We start from the raw sequence: 14,059 nt of genomic DNA on the forward strand, positions 1-14,059 counted from the left end.
AGTTATCCTAACTCTGTTTTTTATTTCCTCTACTTGTACGGGGCGAGAGTGCCTTGTATGTTTGTTTTGAATTGTTTTGCTACGTCACTAAGTCCTGTGACATCTATTGGCCATTCTTTGTCATGAGGCAGTTCACCCTCTGACTTTGGTTGGAACGGACGGTGTGTTGGTCCGTAAAAGGTTGTTATATCTATAGTTGGTACTATTTTTCTTGGAATTATTATTCAGTAGGATTGTTGGACCCCTGATTAGGGTGAGTTATTCGTTTGTGATATCTCTTGTTATATGTTGTATGAGGTTGTCATTATTTCCCAACTGGTACAAAGAAGGAATAGGATCATAGCGAGATAGAAAACAAAATAATTAATTTCCAATAGTGAACTAACTAACTGGTTACTTTTTAAAATTGATTATTGTGATGTCATGTAAAAAACTAATTGTGTTTAATTTCAGCTTGATCCTAGTTCGGGTGTCAGAGAAATAACGTGTACAAAAATGTTTCCCATACAGACAAATTGACAGACTGAAAAACAGTGTGAGTTTGTATATGCTTTGTAAAAATATGTTTTTCTTATCGAACAGATTTATTTTATTACCATAACAACTCAGTGATAAATGCTATTATTGCAGATATATATTTAACCCCAACCCATATGAGTAGATCTAATTACATTAAGCGATTTTATCTAGTATATATTTTAAATTAAATACCTCAAAGATGAAAATTTTACACAGACGAATATGAATCGTGTAGTTTGGATGGTTGATGCCTTTATAAAGCATGTCAACCTAAAAGAAAAAAAAACAGCAGATTGAGGCAATAACAATATGTATTTTCTTTTAAGGAGAGACATTAATCAAATTAAGTACAAAACAGCAATAAATTTAAGGCTTATCTCAATTTTGAAAATATATTTTTAAAATTCAATACAGACTAAAATAAAGTTTGACTAGATTTTGGGCAAAGGTATATTACTGAATAGAAAAGTTTCATTTGTGATTGTTCTTCTGTTAGTTTGGGTTTTTTCGACAGTAAACTGCAGGTCATCGTGGGACCCAATAGCCGTTTTAATCTTGTTTCTAATCTCCTCTTTTGTAATGAGCTCTTGTTGTGGTACTTCCTGGGGTGATTGGGAGGAAAGTATATGGCACAGTTTTCCGTGCTGCATGTATCTGCTCATCAAACACATTTCAGCTCAAGTATGATATACTGATAGTGTATAAGGGGATTCGAACGCCAATGTTATGGAGCTAAATGGGTTTATGCTTTCTAGTCATGCTTAACAATGATATAAGTAAAAAGTTCTCAATTTGCACTCGGAGAAAACTTAGCATTCTAGTAGTATTCTCACAGAAAAAAAAATGAATAAAGGATTTAATGACATTATAAATTTTATATTTTAAAGCAATTCTAGGAGGTTGAATCTAAACTCAATGCTTAACATTTCCAATTATTTCCCATTAAGTGCTCTCATAGAAAAGTATATTTGTTTGCTTTTTTGTATTCGAAATATTTTTTCGTTACTGATTAACACAGTTGTTACCACTTTTTAAATCTTTTCTACTTTCTCTTGATTCATTAGCGGGCCCTTCTGGCTATAAAAGATCTTTATACTTAGAGAGAGAGAGTCAATACATTTTCTCTTTTTCATTCTGCACTTGCCTATAAATATCCAAATATTTACAAAGATTCACAAATTTTATATTAAGTTACACAGTCTGTCTGTTAAAAATAGTGTACATGTTATTTCTCCCACACTCATTTTAGGGTCAAGTTGAAAGTATTCACTGGCATAGATAAGACATGAATCAATAAAAAACAAGGTTACAAAGACAGTTTGTGTGTAAACACAAACTCAAAATCGCCCCCGAAGTTGTCCACCCAGGCAGGCTTCAATATTTTCAGAAAGAACATCCAAATGAAATTATATCAAAGACAAATGACAAATAAGTATGTAGAAAGATGGTTGACAGATCTTATGTAGTGCCCCAACGGTCCAACAGATTTAAGGATAGGTAAGTATGAATGTAAAGTTAGATGTTAACCTGGCCCAAGTGATGTCTTAGTCTTAATTGTTTTGTAGAGGCTCAAACTCTTATATAAATCCTCGTGAGATAGAATGTAGCGGAGGATTAGTTGAAATTAGTCGACAACAAAAATATAGTTTTTATCTATTAAGTGACTAAATCATCACCAATACAAAGTGCCAGATCCATTCTTTTGACAAGTTGCTTACTTTTCCTTTTGCCCTGGATAGGTTCCTTTGTAAAAAATGTGAAATTACATCAAAATCTTCAAAATGTTTACTTATTTACTTTCCAATTTTACAAAATTTGCATGTGAGTTTTCAATAATATGTTATGCCTAAAAATGTCTTCATTTGTTAAACATGGACTATTGGTTGGCATACTAAAATTACGGTGCTAGCTATAAATGCAATAGATTCGATAAAAACATTTTTTAATCAAAGCAGTGTTCATATTGTAAAGACATGATTAGAATTTAGTATTTGTTTCGGGAATAAGGGGAAAGTTTTACTCAGCGACAAGTGACGTGACAGATCTTTAAAAAACAAGAACACTCTAAGTTACGCTACAAAATAGACGCTTTGTGTGGAGCAGTAGAAATAACAAATAATAGATATACGGTTTTATTGAAAGACATTGGACGGATCCCTTCTTAAGTATTAAATTATTTATGATTGTTTAATACTTGCGTCGACTACTTATATTGATTGTTTGATACTAGCGTCGACTATTTATATTAATTGTTTGATACTTGCGTCGACTACTTAAATTGATTGTTTGATACTAGCGTCGACTACTTATATTGATTGTTTGATACTAGCGTCGACTACTTATATTGATTGTTTGATACTAGCGTCGACTACTTATATTGATTGTTTGATACTAGCGTCGACTACTTATATTGATTGTTTGATACTAGCGTCGACGACTTATATTGATTGTTTGATACTAACGTCGACTACTTATATTGATTGTTTGATACTAACGTCGACTACTTATATTGATTGTTTGATACTAACGTCGACTACTTATATTGATTGTTTGATACTAACGTCGACTACTTATATTGATTGTTTGATACTAACGTCGACTACTTATATTGATTGTTTGATACTAACGTCGACTACTTATATTGATTGTTTGATACTAACGTCGACTACTTATATTGATTGTTTGATACTAGCGTCGACGACTTATATTGATTGTTTTGCATTTCGCCGGTGTTCCTGATTTAGTTGAAGGTGACCTCATGATCATTGTATTGATTACATTTGACACCGAGGAAGAGCAATAACAATATACATACATGCAACTGGTATATAGCTGAAAGTAAGGTTTACCGTTTTGCTTTTGATATGTATGATAGATATAACATGTTTAACATTTTGAGGGACTTTCATAAAAAAATGTAAAATGTGATTTGTTTAGTCAAATTTAAAAATAAAGTATACAGATCTATGTATTAATTGTGAATAACATGTTCCAATATTTAGCCACTGTCGTTTTATTTAATTGTCAGTTATTCCAAAAGTGCATTTTTTTTACTTGGGTGTCAACACACTCTAACGGGTGTCACCAGGTGCGGACCGCACCACCGCACCCCCCTAGTGACGCAACTCTATATTTGACTACATTTTTGAGTGTATTTTTTTACACACGTTTCTATATAGTGTCATTAAAATAGTTGCTTTTTTTTGTAGCTTTTGTTTGATTTAATAATGTTTATAAGGAAATTCCTCTTACAATGTGTGTATATTACAACAACTTAAAAAATCAACAACAAAAAAAAATCCATAAATAAATTAAAAAAAACGAAATGTTGATTCACATCAGCCTTACTCATAATTTACATGTAAAAGGTTTATATGATATTGTTTCTATTTAATGATAGTATTCCCAATGAAACAACAGAGATTTTGTGTCTGTTTGTCTTTGCTATCGGCGTCTTCTATCTCTTTTATGATTGTTAAATCACAAAAATTATGACCCAAAGGGCGATTTTTTATTTCTAGTATCTTTTCAGCTTTTCTATGGATGTTTGTCTCAAACAGCTGCCAATTGATTTTTTTTTCAATGATTTTACAAGCAGCATTTAGGATTCTATAAAGTTGTTTTTTATGCTCACATACCAGGCAGTGATATTAAAACTTAAAAAAACGCAGATATAAGCGTGATAAAATTCAACCAAGGCCTTTACGCTAACATTAAACGAGATTACATTTCTTAGTAACTATAATCATTGCTGCCCTCCTTTTCTTTTGATGATATAATTAGTTTTTACATAAAAATTTAGTTTATTGTCAAGTATAGTATCATGGCATTATAGTTTGCATGTTCTAATTTCCATTGAGTTTCGATATTGTGAGAACTCACCCCGCTAAACACCATAGCATAGTGCTCTTGAATATTTCGCCTCGCAGTGTTGTAGTCATTTTTAGCTTGTTTTAGAAACCATTCGAAACGTAATCTGTCAATCAACGCCACTATATCCACGTAGTAGTCACGCAATGCGATTCGGCGGCGTCTGCTTGGTGGGTCTGACCATGATGTTGACTGATTGATGATATTCCATCGAACAGTCTTTTCTACTTCTGGCGCTGTGACAGACATTCCATCCATTACACTTTAGACATTACATCTATTACATTTATTATTACATTATAAATTCTATATACATAATATCTCTTACATATATCTTATTTTTCAAACATTTTGTACACCAAAGTATATTTGTGTGTGTGTGTGTTGCTGTTTCTTAAACATTAAAAGTAATCCACAATTACAAAACTGTCGATGTGTCCGGATTACAGAATATGGAAGTATCCAAAAGCAAAGATTTAGAAGAAATCACATCTTCTTTTGCGTGCCATGTTTAGCGAAATCCCAAATCTTGTAATTTGTACTAATATTTACTTGGCAAAATTAGTGTCTATCCATGTCTCCATATATTCCTTTACTTGCTTTGTTTTTCTTTAGGTTCCATTTTACAGCCATTCTTTTTTTTCATTTCTTTTTCTCTTATTTGTCTCCCTTTCTGCAATTCGTAGAGTCACAATTCCAAATGGAATTTACGTATAGGCTTATAATGAGAAAAGTAAAACACTGGAGCGCGTTGGCTGAGTGGCAAATCGCTCGGATTCTAAACCGGAGAAACCGGGTTCGAAACCTTGTGAAGACTGATATATATATTTTTTTAATTTTAGGATTTTCAGGTGCCACTAAGCCCACCCAACTCAGATGGGTGCATTAGATTTGTTGGGGAAAAGTACAGGTGGTTTGTTATTGTGCTAGCCGCATGACACCTTAGTTAAACGTAGGCCACAGAAACACGACCTTTTCGTCATCTGTCCTTTAGATCACAAGGTCTGAAAGGGAAAGTCTACTCCTTTAAAAACTAATACCATAGGAATTACATTATCTTGTGCAAATCATTAATTTATCTAATTTTTTTATTTAAATGCAAATCCTTGATTGTGATGAAAAATAAAAGTTTATACTTCGTTGGGTATCCTTTCCCAAATATTATATCACAAAAAATCAAGCAAACTATTAATAGGGCTCTTGTGTCTCGGAAGACAATGGATGCACCCAGGTGAATCAATGGTTTTGTTAGAATCTGGTACAACTGATGATGCCCATTCTGAAGCAGCAGATTTCGTCACATTTTATGCATGTATGTGCATCTGTCCTAGGGCTAGTTGACAGGTCAGATTTCTTCTTCTTTCTCTTGACTGATGCAGCTTCGTTTTTTGTGCACTCGGCGAAGTATGGGGCATCACGTACAGTCTGTCTCCATGCTGTCCGGTCTTGGGCTGTCTCCCCCAACATTCTTTGATCGATGTCCGTGGTTGTCATGTCTCGCTTACAGAAGTCTCTGTAGGTTAATCTTGGGCGGCCCTTGGGTCTGACTCCATCTGAAAGCTCAGCGTATAGTATGTCTTTTAGGGATTCTTCCATCTGGCAAGCAAGTAACATGACCAAACCATTGGTTTGACTGACTCATGTTGAACCTATAAATGTATGTATATAAATGCAATGACTTCGATCCCAATGATTTAAGGATGTGTACAGACATTTTCACTGACCAAGTTAAAGCCTGCATAATTAGTCAAAATGATGTCTTTGTCAAACGTGAATCTATTAAATTTTGTTCTTGCCTTTTGAGCCTGTGTTTGAGATTTTCATGGGGCAACCATTGTATCTGTCCCTTCACCTTCGTCAGAGCTGCCTTCTGCTAGTCTCTATTTTCCCAAACATTCTCCGTAACATTGCGCACATTTTGAGTAAATAGCGGAGCACTTTTTTTGGAGAAAGATTAATTCACGTGATATCCTAGTAGTTAATTAGTTAGGAAGTTCATGGAATACCAATTCAGGACTAGCGGAACACTAAGGTTACAGTTTGGGAAACACTGCTTTATGGTATTGAGGACAAAATCGCAATTGAGATGATCTTTTTTAAATAAATAGCGATTTTGTTTAAACTCAAATAAAACATCAAAACATGTGAATTTAAGTGACGTACGTGGTATTTGTGTGTCAAACAGATCAAATGTTGTGCTTCTAAGCAATTCTAACTTATAAACATATCGGTCAAATGTTGTCCTAGAGCGAGGTGTAGTAGATTCATTCCTTCTAGAACTAGAAAATGTTTCGAGGGACAGATTTCTCCAAGGTTTTTTAGGCGTCCTGTTATCAGAGTCAAACAGGTATTCGGAGTTATCCATTTGAAATACAGTTTTCTGAAACAATTAGAGTTGTAAAGCCTTTGTAATGCAACAAATAAATATCAATTACAAATTGTTACTTTTTTAAAATTTAGTCTACTGTATCATTCATCTTTAGTGCTTTCTGGTTCATTTCTAATGTGGACACTTTGGGGAGGGGTAGGTTAATCTGGTAGAAAGTTTCGTGTCGTCTTTGGGCGTTTAGCAGATATCATTCAGCTTATTGTACTCAAACTCTGCGTACCTGTCAATGTAGCCAGGCAGCGTATAACACAAGGTAGAAAAAACAAAAACAAATTGTTTCAAATTCAAGAAATACCAAGTCTGTTTACTAGACTTCTTCCCTGTCTCTAAGATTATTAATGTCAATAATGGTGTTACCATATCAAGTGCATCTCGAGGTCTTTATTAACCTCTGTTTTGCTATATAAAGAAAACAATAAAATAATTCATTTTTAAATGGCTCCAAATACTTTATTAAAACAGTTCTAATAATTTTTTTATAAACTGTAAATAATAATAATAATAATAATAATAATAATAATAATAATAATAATAATAATAATAATAATAAAAATAATAATAATAATAATTAATAAAAGGAATATGATGAATTTTGTTTCTCTGTAACGAAATTTGACGCTTGCAGCGCCAGAGAAAGAATACTCTTTCGTTTCAAAGATAATAAGAATGATAGTAATTGTAATAATCTGGACAACTTACCAAGTGAAATTTAGAGTTATTGTTCGACAATGTTTCGTGTGACCTTTTAATACAAAACACAGCCTTGTGGTTAGTATCATGGTAGTAGCCTATATCCTTGTATCGACAAGATAATTTATTGAGTAGTAATAAATAAGTTGAGTTTATCTAAAGAAAAGACACACTTAAAACATATCATACATAGAATAGTTTTCTTTTAATACTAAAATAAATAGAAATGTATATCACTTTCCGCCGTTTAACGCATAGAGTTTAAGTTCTTCCTAGAGATAGATCAGATTTTTCATAGACAAATTCCATAGTCATTTCCCAGCTGGTGCCCTCCAGTTGTAGATCTCAGAAAGTTTAAACGCCTCGTTAGTTGGACGGCCTTGTTTTTGCTTTCCATTTTTCGATTTTTATGCAACGGCTGACTTTGTTAGACATGTTTGTTTTTGGATAACGATATAATCAACAAAAATCTCATTCGATTTTCTTTAACCAATTTACTTATAGGGCAGACGCCCGTGTGTCAAAGGATTCCTCTATTGGTAACAAGAACTTCGCAAGTTATTCCTAGGATATCTTCGCTGCAGAGCGACTTTAGCCACGCAAGTGTACGTGGCTGTTGTAAATACAATAGCATTTAGAAGGTGGATATAGGTTTTCTATCTGATTTTGTAAAGACGACACCTGCTTTCCCAATCTAGCTTGCAACATCTTGATATGGATTCTAAAAAAAGAAATTAATGCAGAAAGATCTAAAATTGTTATTAAAAATGATCTCATGATTTCAAAACAAATATTATCGTATTCTGTCCTAGTAATGAACTGTTTTTATAAAGTCCTATATTAAGAAGTCATAATGTGTAATGTCTGATTTCTATGTTTGTTTTTTGTTTTTAAACAATGTGCCCTAATTCTAGACAAACTAAATCAAAATTAGTTTCTTTGTTACCTTTGTGGGTCTAATTTTCACTTTTTGTTTTTGAAAAAAGCCTTTCTTATCGACGTCGAGAGTATAGAGAGGAATGTTAACGTCAAAACTCTGCGAACGCTTGAGATTGAATTTGGTTAGAAATTTCGTTTCTGTGCTAAAAGTCACATTGAACTGGTCGGGCATTTGATCACCAGTGTCGTCACTCGCCTCATATTGGAACATAACTGTAGAAAAAAAAATACCTCTGTTTCCATTAAAAAATAAACATTAGCAAATCAATCTTATGCAAGCAATTTAAATGAAAAAGAAATAATTTAAAAAAAAATATTTACCAAGCTTATATCAACTCTGTCTGTCTGGTTCTCTGTCTGGTAAAAAATTGCGTGTACCTTAATAAAATATTTTTTTTACACTCCGACCTTTCATACTTTCAGAAAACGTTTATCGTCTTCTGGAGTTAGCTGAAGGACTGTAAACACCATGTCCTAGCTAGCAAGTGGGTTAAAGGGAGCGCTGTGAGATCCTCTTGAGGAGGAGCCCCGGCGCCAAGCACTATTTCTGGTATTTAAAACCACTAGAAAAATGCACATTCTGAGGTATCTACAGAGTATTATCCTGCTATTAAATATTTTAGTATTTTAGTTAAAAATCTAAACTAATATTCCTTGCACTGCTGTACCAAAGTTTTTGGGGTTAATGGGTTAATGAAGCCTAGCGATTGGTAGAAATTTGTAACCTCTCTTATCTACGTTCATGGAATTTGGTGATTGTAGTTTGCCGTAGATTGTATACATTTTGTTGGTGGTTTTAAACTAAAAAAATATCTCTGGAGTTTCTTTTTTAACAAATTCAAAACCGCGTAGATACAATCATAAAACTAGGTAACTGTAGTTTCATTTAGAATAATATCAAAGAGGGGGTTTTGAACCTTAAAACTCTCTGTAGGTTGATTTCAAACTCAAAAGCATCTGCAAGAGGGGGGGGGGTTAAAGGGAATTAAATAGTTTAAACTCAACCCTGTGACTGTATTATGCTTTAATTTTATATTGACGAGGCGGTTTTTAGCTTAGAACCCCACAGAAAGGGCGTTATAAACTCAAAACATTCCGGTAGGGGTTTACCTTAAAGCTCTTTGGAAGGGTTTTTAAAATGTAAAACCCCTCTATGCTACGATTATCAAAACTGGTGACTGTTGCATGCTTTTTTTTCTTATATCGAAGAGTAGATATATAGTGAAAATAATTCTGGAGGGGTTTCAAACACAAAATTTCCCTGGCTACGCTCATGGAATTTTTGAGTGTCGTTTGCATTATTTTGTTTATAGAAGAGTGAGTTTTCTTTTCAAAACCCCTGGTGGGGGATGCTAAATTTGAACCCCCTGGTGGGGGATGTTAAATTCAAAACCCCCTTTACTACGCCCAGATTTAATACCAGGCCAGGTGCTGGACTTAGTTGTCAGAATAGGAGTATTTTTATAGAAAACTGGAGCTTATCCCCATTGACAACCGCGGCCGCCGTGACAACCTTTAAAATACATTTATAAACAATAAATAATAGTGCGATCAGTTTGATCCGAGATTGGTTGTGGGAGAAATAAACGCGTACAAAGTTTTTACCAGACAGACAGACAAAGTGAGATGATATAAACTTTGTTTCTGACATTTTTTTAAACTTCTGATTTGTCTAGTTAGCGTCTTTAGAGACATGTCATCCTTTTGGGCATGACATATTTAGTATAATGTTCAAACCATAGTCTACTATATCAACACGTTGAGTTCGTTCAACAAACGAGTTTTTTTTTTTTCAATTGTGAGCATAAAAAGAACACGAAAATACGTAAAACAAAAACAAACTTATATTTAGCGTTTTTTAATCAATTAGTCTGAATTTGTCATATAGTTACATTTTGTATTAGATCTAGAAAACAATAAAAAGAATTTATAAAAAAGAGGGAACGACCTAAATTAAAAAAAAACTCATGGCTCAAGCCTTCTCATGTTCTCAAGCTTACCCAATAACCATTCTGCTAGTGTAGAGCTTAAGAACATGGAAGATTATATAGTTTTTTATTCTTTGTATAGTCTCGTCATATTATTCAGGTGTGTTTTCTGCTCGTATTGCTTAGATACTAAGCCCAACGAAACTGCTCTTACTAACAGGTGAAGGGGTGAAGGCGGATACCTGGCGCCACAAATACCGGAAGCTTTGGACAGAAGAAGCTTGTCAGCCTAGTAAGGCAATTCATTTAGGAGAGGAGTTCTCTGACTTCAAACCATTGCTGATTTGCGGTAACAAGGCTTCAGGAGACGAACTCGATGAAAAAGACTATACCAGAGCATGAAGAAAGCCTTTTGAACTCACACCATCAGGTGTGCCCCACTTAAGTCAAAAGATTAGTGATCGGGCATTGAAAATGAAGCGATGGGAAGAGTACCATGCAGAACTTTATGAGATTTAAAAAAACACCATCTCGCCAACTGCTTTGTCTCACTTCACAAAACTTTCATTTTTGAGGGAATGGGACGAAAAAACCTTGGTGAAGGAACAAAGCATATCCATTGACATGCTTGAATACGGGAAAGCACCAGGATGAGATGGTATTCCTACAGAAGCCATTCAGGCTGGAAAACATGCCCAAATCAAGCCACTCCACGAAATGCTAAGTTTGTGCTGGGAGCAAGAAATGGTCCCCTATAAATTGAAGGATTTCAACATAGTAACAATTTATAAATTAATGGCAACCTATTGTAAAAGTTATAGAGGCATTTCACTACTTATCATAGTTGGAAAGGCCTATGCTAGAGTAATACTTAAGCGGCTGCATATCTTGGCAGAACTCTTTTTTTGAGAATCGCAGTGTAATTTTACGGCCGGTAGATCCACAACAGATATGATTTTCTCCTTGCGACAACAAAAGGAAAAATGCAGAGAACAAAAGCAGTCACTCTGTATATTTTTTTTTGACTTGACAAAGGCTTGTTTGCCGTATTAGAGAGTATTGGCTGTCCAAAGAAGCTACGATAACTAGTCTCAGTTTTTCATGAAAATATGCAAGGCACTGTTCAGTGTGACAGTTCCACCTCTAAGCCATTCTCCAGCAAGAGCGGAGTAAAACAAGGATGTGTTCTGGCTCCAACAATGTTCAGCATCTTTCTTTTCAGTGCTACTCATCAGAGCTTTTAAATCCCTGGAAGATGGAGTACATCTTCACAGTAGATCCTGGTACGCCTTCAAGCCGAAACGAAGAGACAGCTTATCTTGATTAGGGAACTGCTGATCGCCGATTATACTGCACTCATATCATCCCACACACAAGATGCATTGCAGAGGCTTGTAAATGTCCTGGCAGCTGCTTGTCAACAGTTTAGCCTTACAATAAACCTATCCAAGACAAGACCGAAATCCTGGCGTAAGATGTCACAGAAATACCAGCGATACATATTGGAAATCACATTTTACAATGGTGCAGGAATTCACATACTTGGGAAAAACAATAGCCAGAAAGTTAGATTTAGACACTGAGCTGACTAAAAGAATAGGAAAGACTTCTGCAGCAAAGGTAAAACACTCCAAGCATGAGGGGTAAAATACCAAATTGACAACGGCAACCAAAATATTAGTCTACAATGCTTGCGTTCTGAGCACCCTTCGTTATTGCAGTGAGAGCTGGACAACTTACATACTTAAAGAACACACGTTAAAAAACTTCCACTTACGCTGCCTGCTCCGCAAAATGTGCATCTCCTGGATGGATCATGTCTTCAACCAGGACGTTCTGATTCGGGCAAATATGCACAGCATCTATGCACTTTTTACACAGAGAAGACTAAGCTGGCTCGGTCATGTCACTGGCATGTCTGATGGAAAAATCCCTAAAGACATACTATACTTGCAAGAGTGAGTCAGACAGAAAGGTCGTCGAAGACTTACCTACAGATATGTCTTTAAGCGAGAACTTAGAAATACGGGCAAAATATGTGGGAAAAAATAGCCCATGACCGGACATCATGGAAACAGACTGTGCGTGCTGGTACGAACTTCGCCGAATGCAAAAGAAACGAATTGCATCTGTCAAGAGAACGAAGAAGAAGACTGCACTGTCTACTAGCCCTAAGTCAGATGTAGAGACATTCATGAACTGTGGCAAACTCTACCGCTCCATAATCGGCTTGATCAGTCACACCAGTTTCTGCCACGTCTCAAGGCGAAATCAAAGCCATTGATTCACCTGGGCGCATCCATTGTCTTTTGAGACATAAGGAGCCGAATATAGGCATATATATATATATATATATGATAATAAAAAAAATCTGGTTTGAAATATCTGTTAAATTCTTGGTAGAATTTTTAAAAAAAATTTAATGACAATTTTTAAAAAGCAAAATCGGACAACATTGCTAATAAAACTATACGTTTGGGTGAAATACATTGCTTCCGTAAAAATTGATTTGTTGTTCTAGGAAGAAGGAAAGTAATAACAGGTCAAAATATCGTATTTGCTCAACCAGTTTTTAATATAAAGGCAACATACTAGATTATAATAAGTTACTAGACAAATATTTATAATACTAAATCATACTGACCTTCAGTGCCTGAGATTCGACTTATGAAGACAGAGAAAATAACAACAACATTACACTTCAGAAAGTTCTCCATATTCAAATCATTTTAGATCTAGATTTCAACCAGATGATGGATAAATAATCCAAATATGTGTCAATGCTGCTAGATAGATTCAATGTAAAAGTAGTAGATCTTGTTTCCACAAGCGCTTTACAATGAAAATAAAAAGTTGCAAATTCTAGTTTTAAATATACACATATCTGGTAGCCTATATTGCATTTAGTTTCGTATTTATTTTCTTTTTTTGTTTTGCCTTTAACCTGCCTCAATGTCGACTTCGGAAATTTGTCCAATGTTTAGGGATAGCTGCAAAGAGCAGAGGTTTGAATTCAGTTTCTATTCTTTTATCGATATGCTAGCCAAGCCTTACAAGCCAGCGAGCTTTAGGCAGTTTGCAGCGAAGTGATACACCGTGCCAGAGCCTGCGACGCCGCTGCGAGAAAATTAATCGGAACTTGCCGTTCGTTTGGACAAATTATCTGCGTGGAGGAAGGAGACTTTTTATAGGCGAAGTTGTTCCGCTCTTAGCTGATATCCAGTCTTATATCTTATTTCTTTCGGATGATTGATTGTTAATTTGTGTAGAGTATTAGGTATTTTGATAAAACTTTTAAACAATAGTCTATAAGACGTTAAATTTTTTTATGAGAAAACGAATATCTCAGTGGCAGGTTAGATATCAAAGTCAGACTCCAGCAACTTAAAAGGAAACTCCGATGGTTTTTCACATTTGAGTTATTGACATAATTCATTTCTGCGTAAAAAGTTGTTATTGTAAACATTTTATCATTTTGTATTTAAATGCTTAGAAATATTTATATTTAATAAATTAGACAGTAGATTCTTGACATCTAAAAAAAAAACGGGGTTCTATGAGATTTAGTTTTTAGGTTATGCAAACGTCACTTCCCTCAACAATACTGAAAGGTAAACTAGATTTAACCAATCGTATCGCTTTATTCTTACAGTAGCTGTCTGACTCTTAGGCTTAGTGACGGCCTAGTCCAGTTATATATATATATATATATATATATATATAT

At 34.6% G+C, this 14,059-nt stretch overlaps 1 protein-coding gene across 3 annotated transcripts in view; it reads right to left on the reverse strand.

Moving 5' to 3' along the window:
- Positions 1 to 13,778, reverse strand: part of LOC106051760 (uncharacterized) — an 88,461-nt gene extending 74,683 nt beyond the window's left edge. For 2 of the 3 annotated variants that reach the window (XM_056031558.1, XM_056031559.1), the window contains exons 1-6: positions 12,980 to 13,778; positions 8,415 to 8,620; positions 7,478 to 7,573; positions 6,553 to 6,769; positions 4,402 to 4,625; positions 712 to 789 (exon numbers count right to left, since the gene is read on the reverse strand). In XM_056031558.1, coding sequence (XP_055887533.1) covers positions 712 to 789; positions 4,402 to 4,625; positions 6,553 to 6,769; positions 7,478 to 7,573; positions 8,415 to 8,620; positions 12,980 to 13,052 — 894 coding nt within the window. In that variant the 5' untranslated portion in view covers positions 13,053 to 13,778. The remainder of the gene's footprint in view (positions 1 to 711; positions 790 to 4,401; positions 4,626 to 6,552; positions 6,770 to 7,477; positions 7,574 to 8,414; positions 8,621 to 12,979) is intronic. The other variant, XM_056031557.1, reaches the window with a different exon arrangement.
- Positions 13,779 to 14,059: the final 281 nt, after the last annotated feature.

The sequence above is a fragment of the Biomphalaria glabrata genome, chromosome 6 (assembly GCF_947242115.1).
Source record: "Biomphalaria glabrata chromosome 6, xgBioGlab47.1, whole genome shotgun sequence".
Lineage (NCBI taxonomy): Eukaryota > Metazoa > Mollusca > Gastropoda > Planorbidae > Biomphalaria > Biomphalaria glabrata.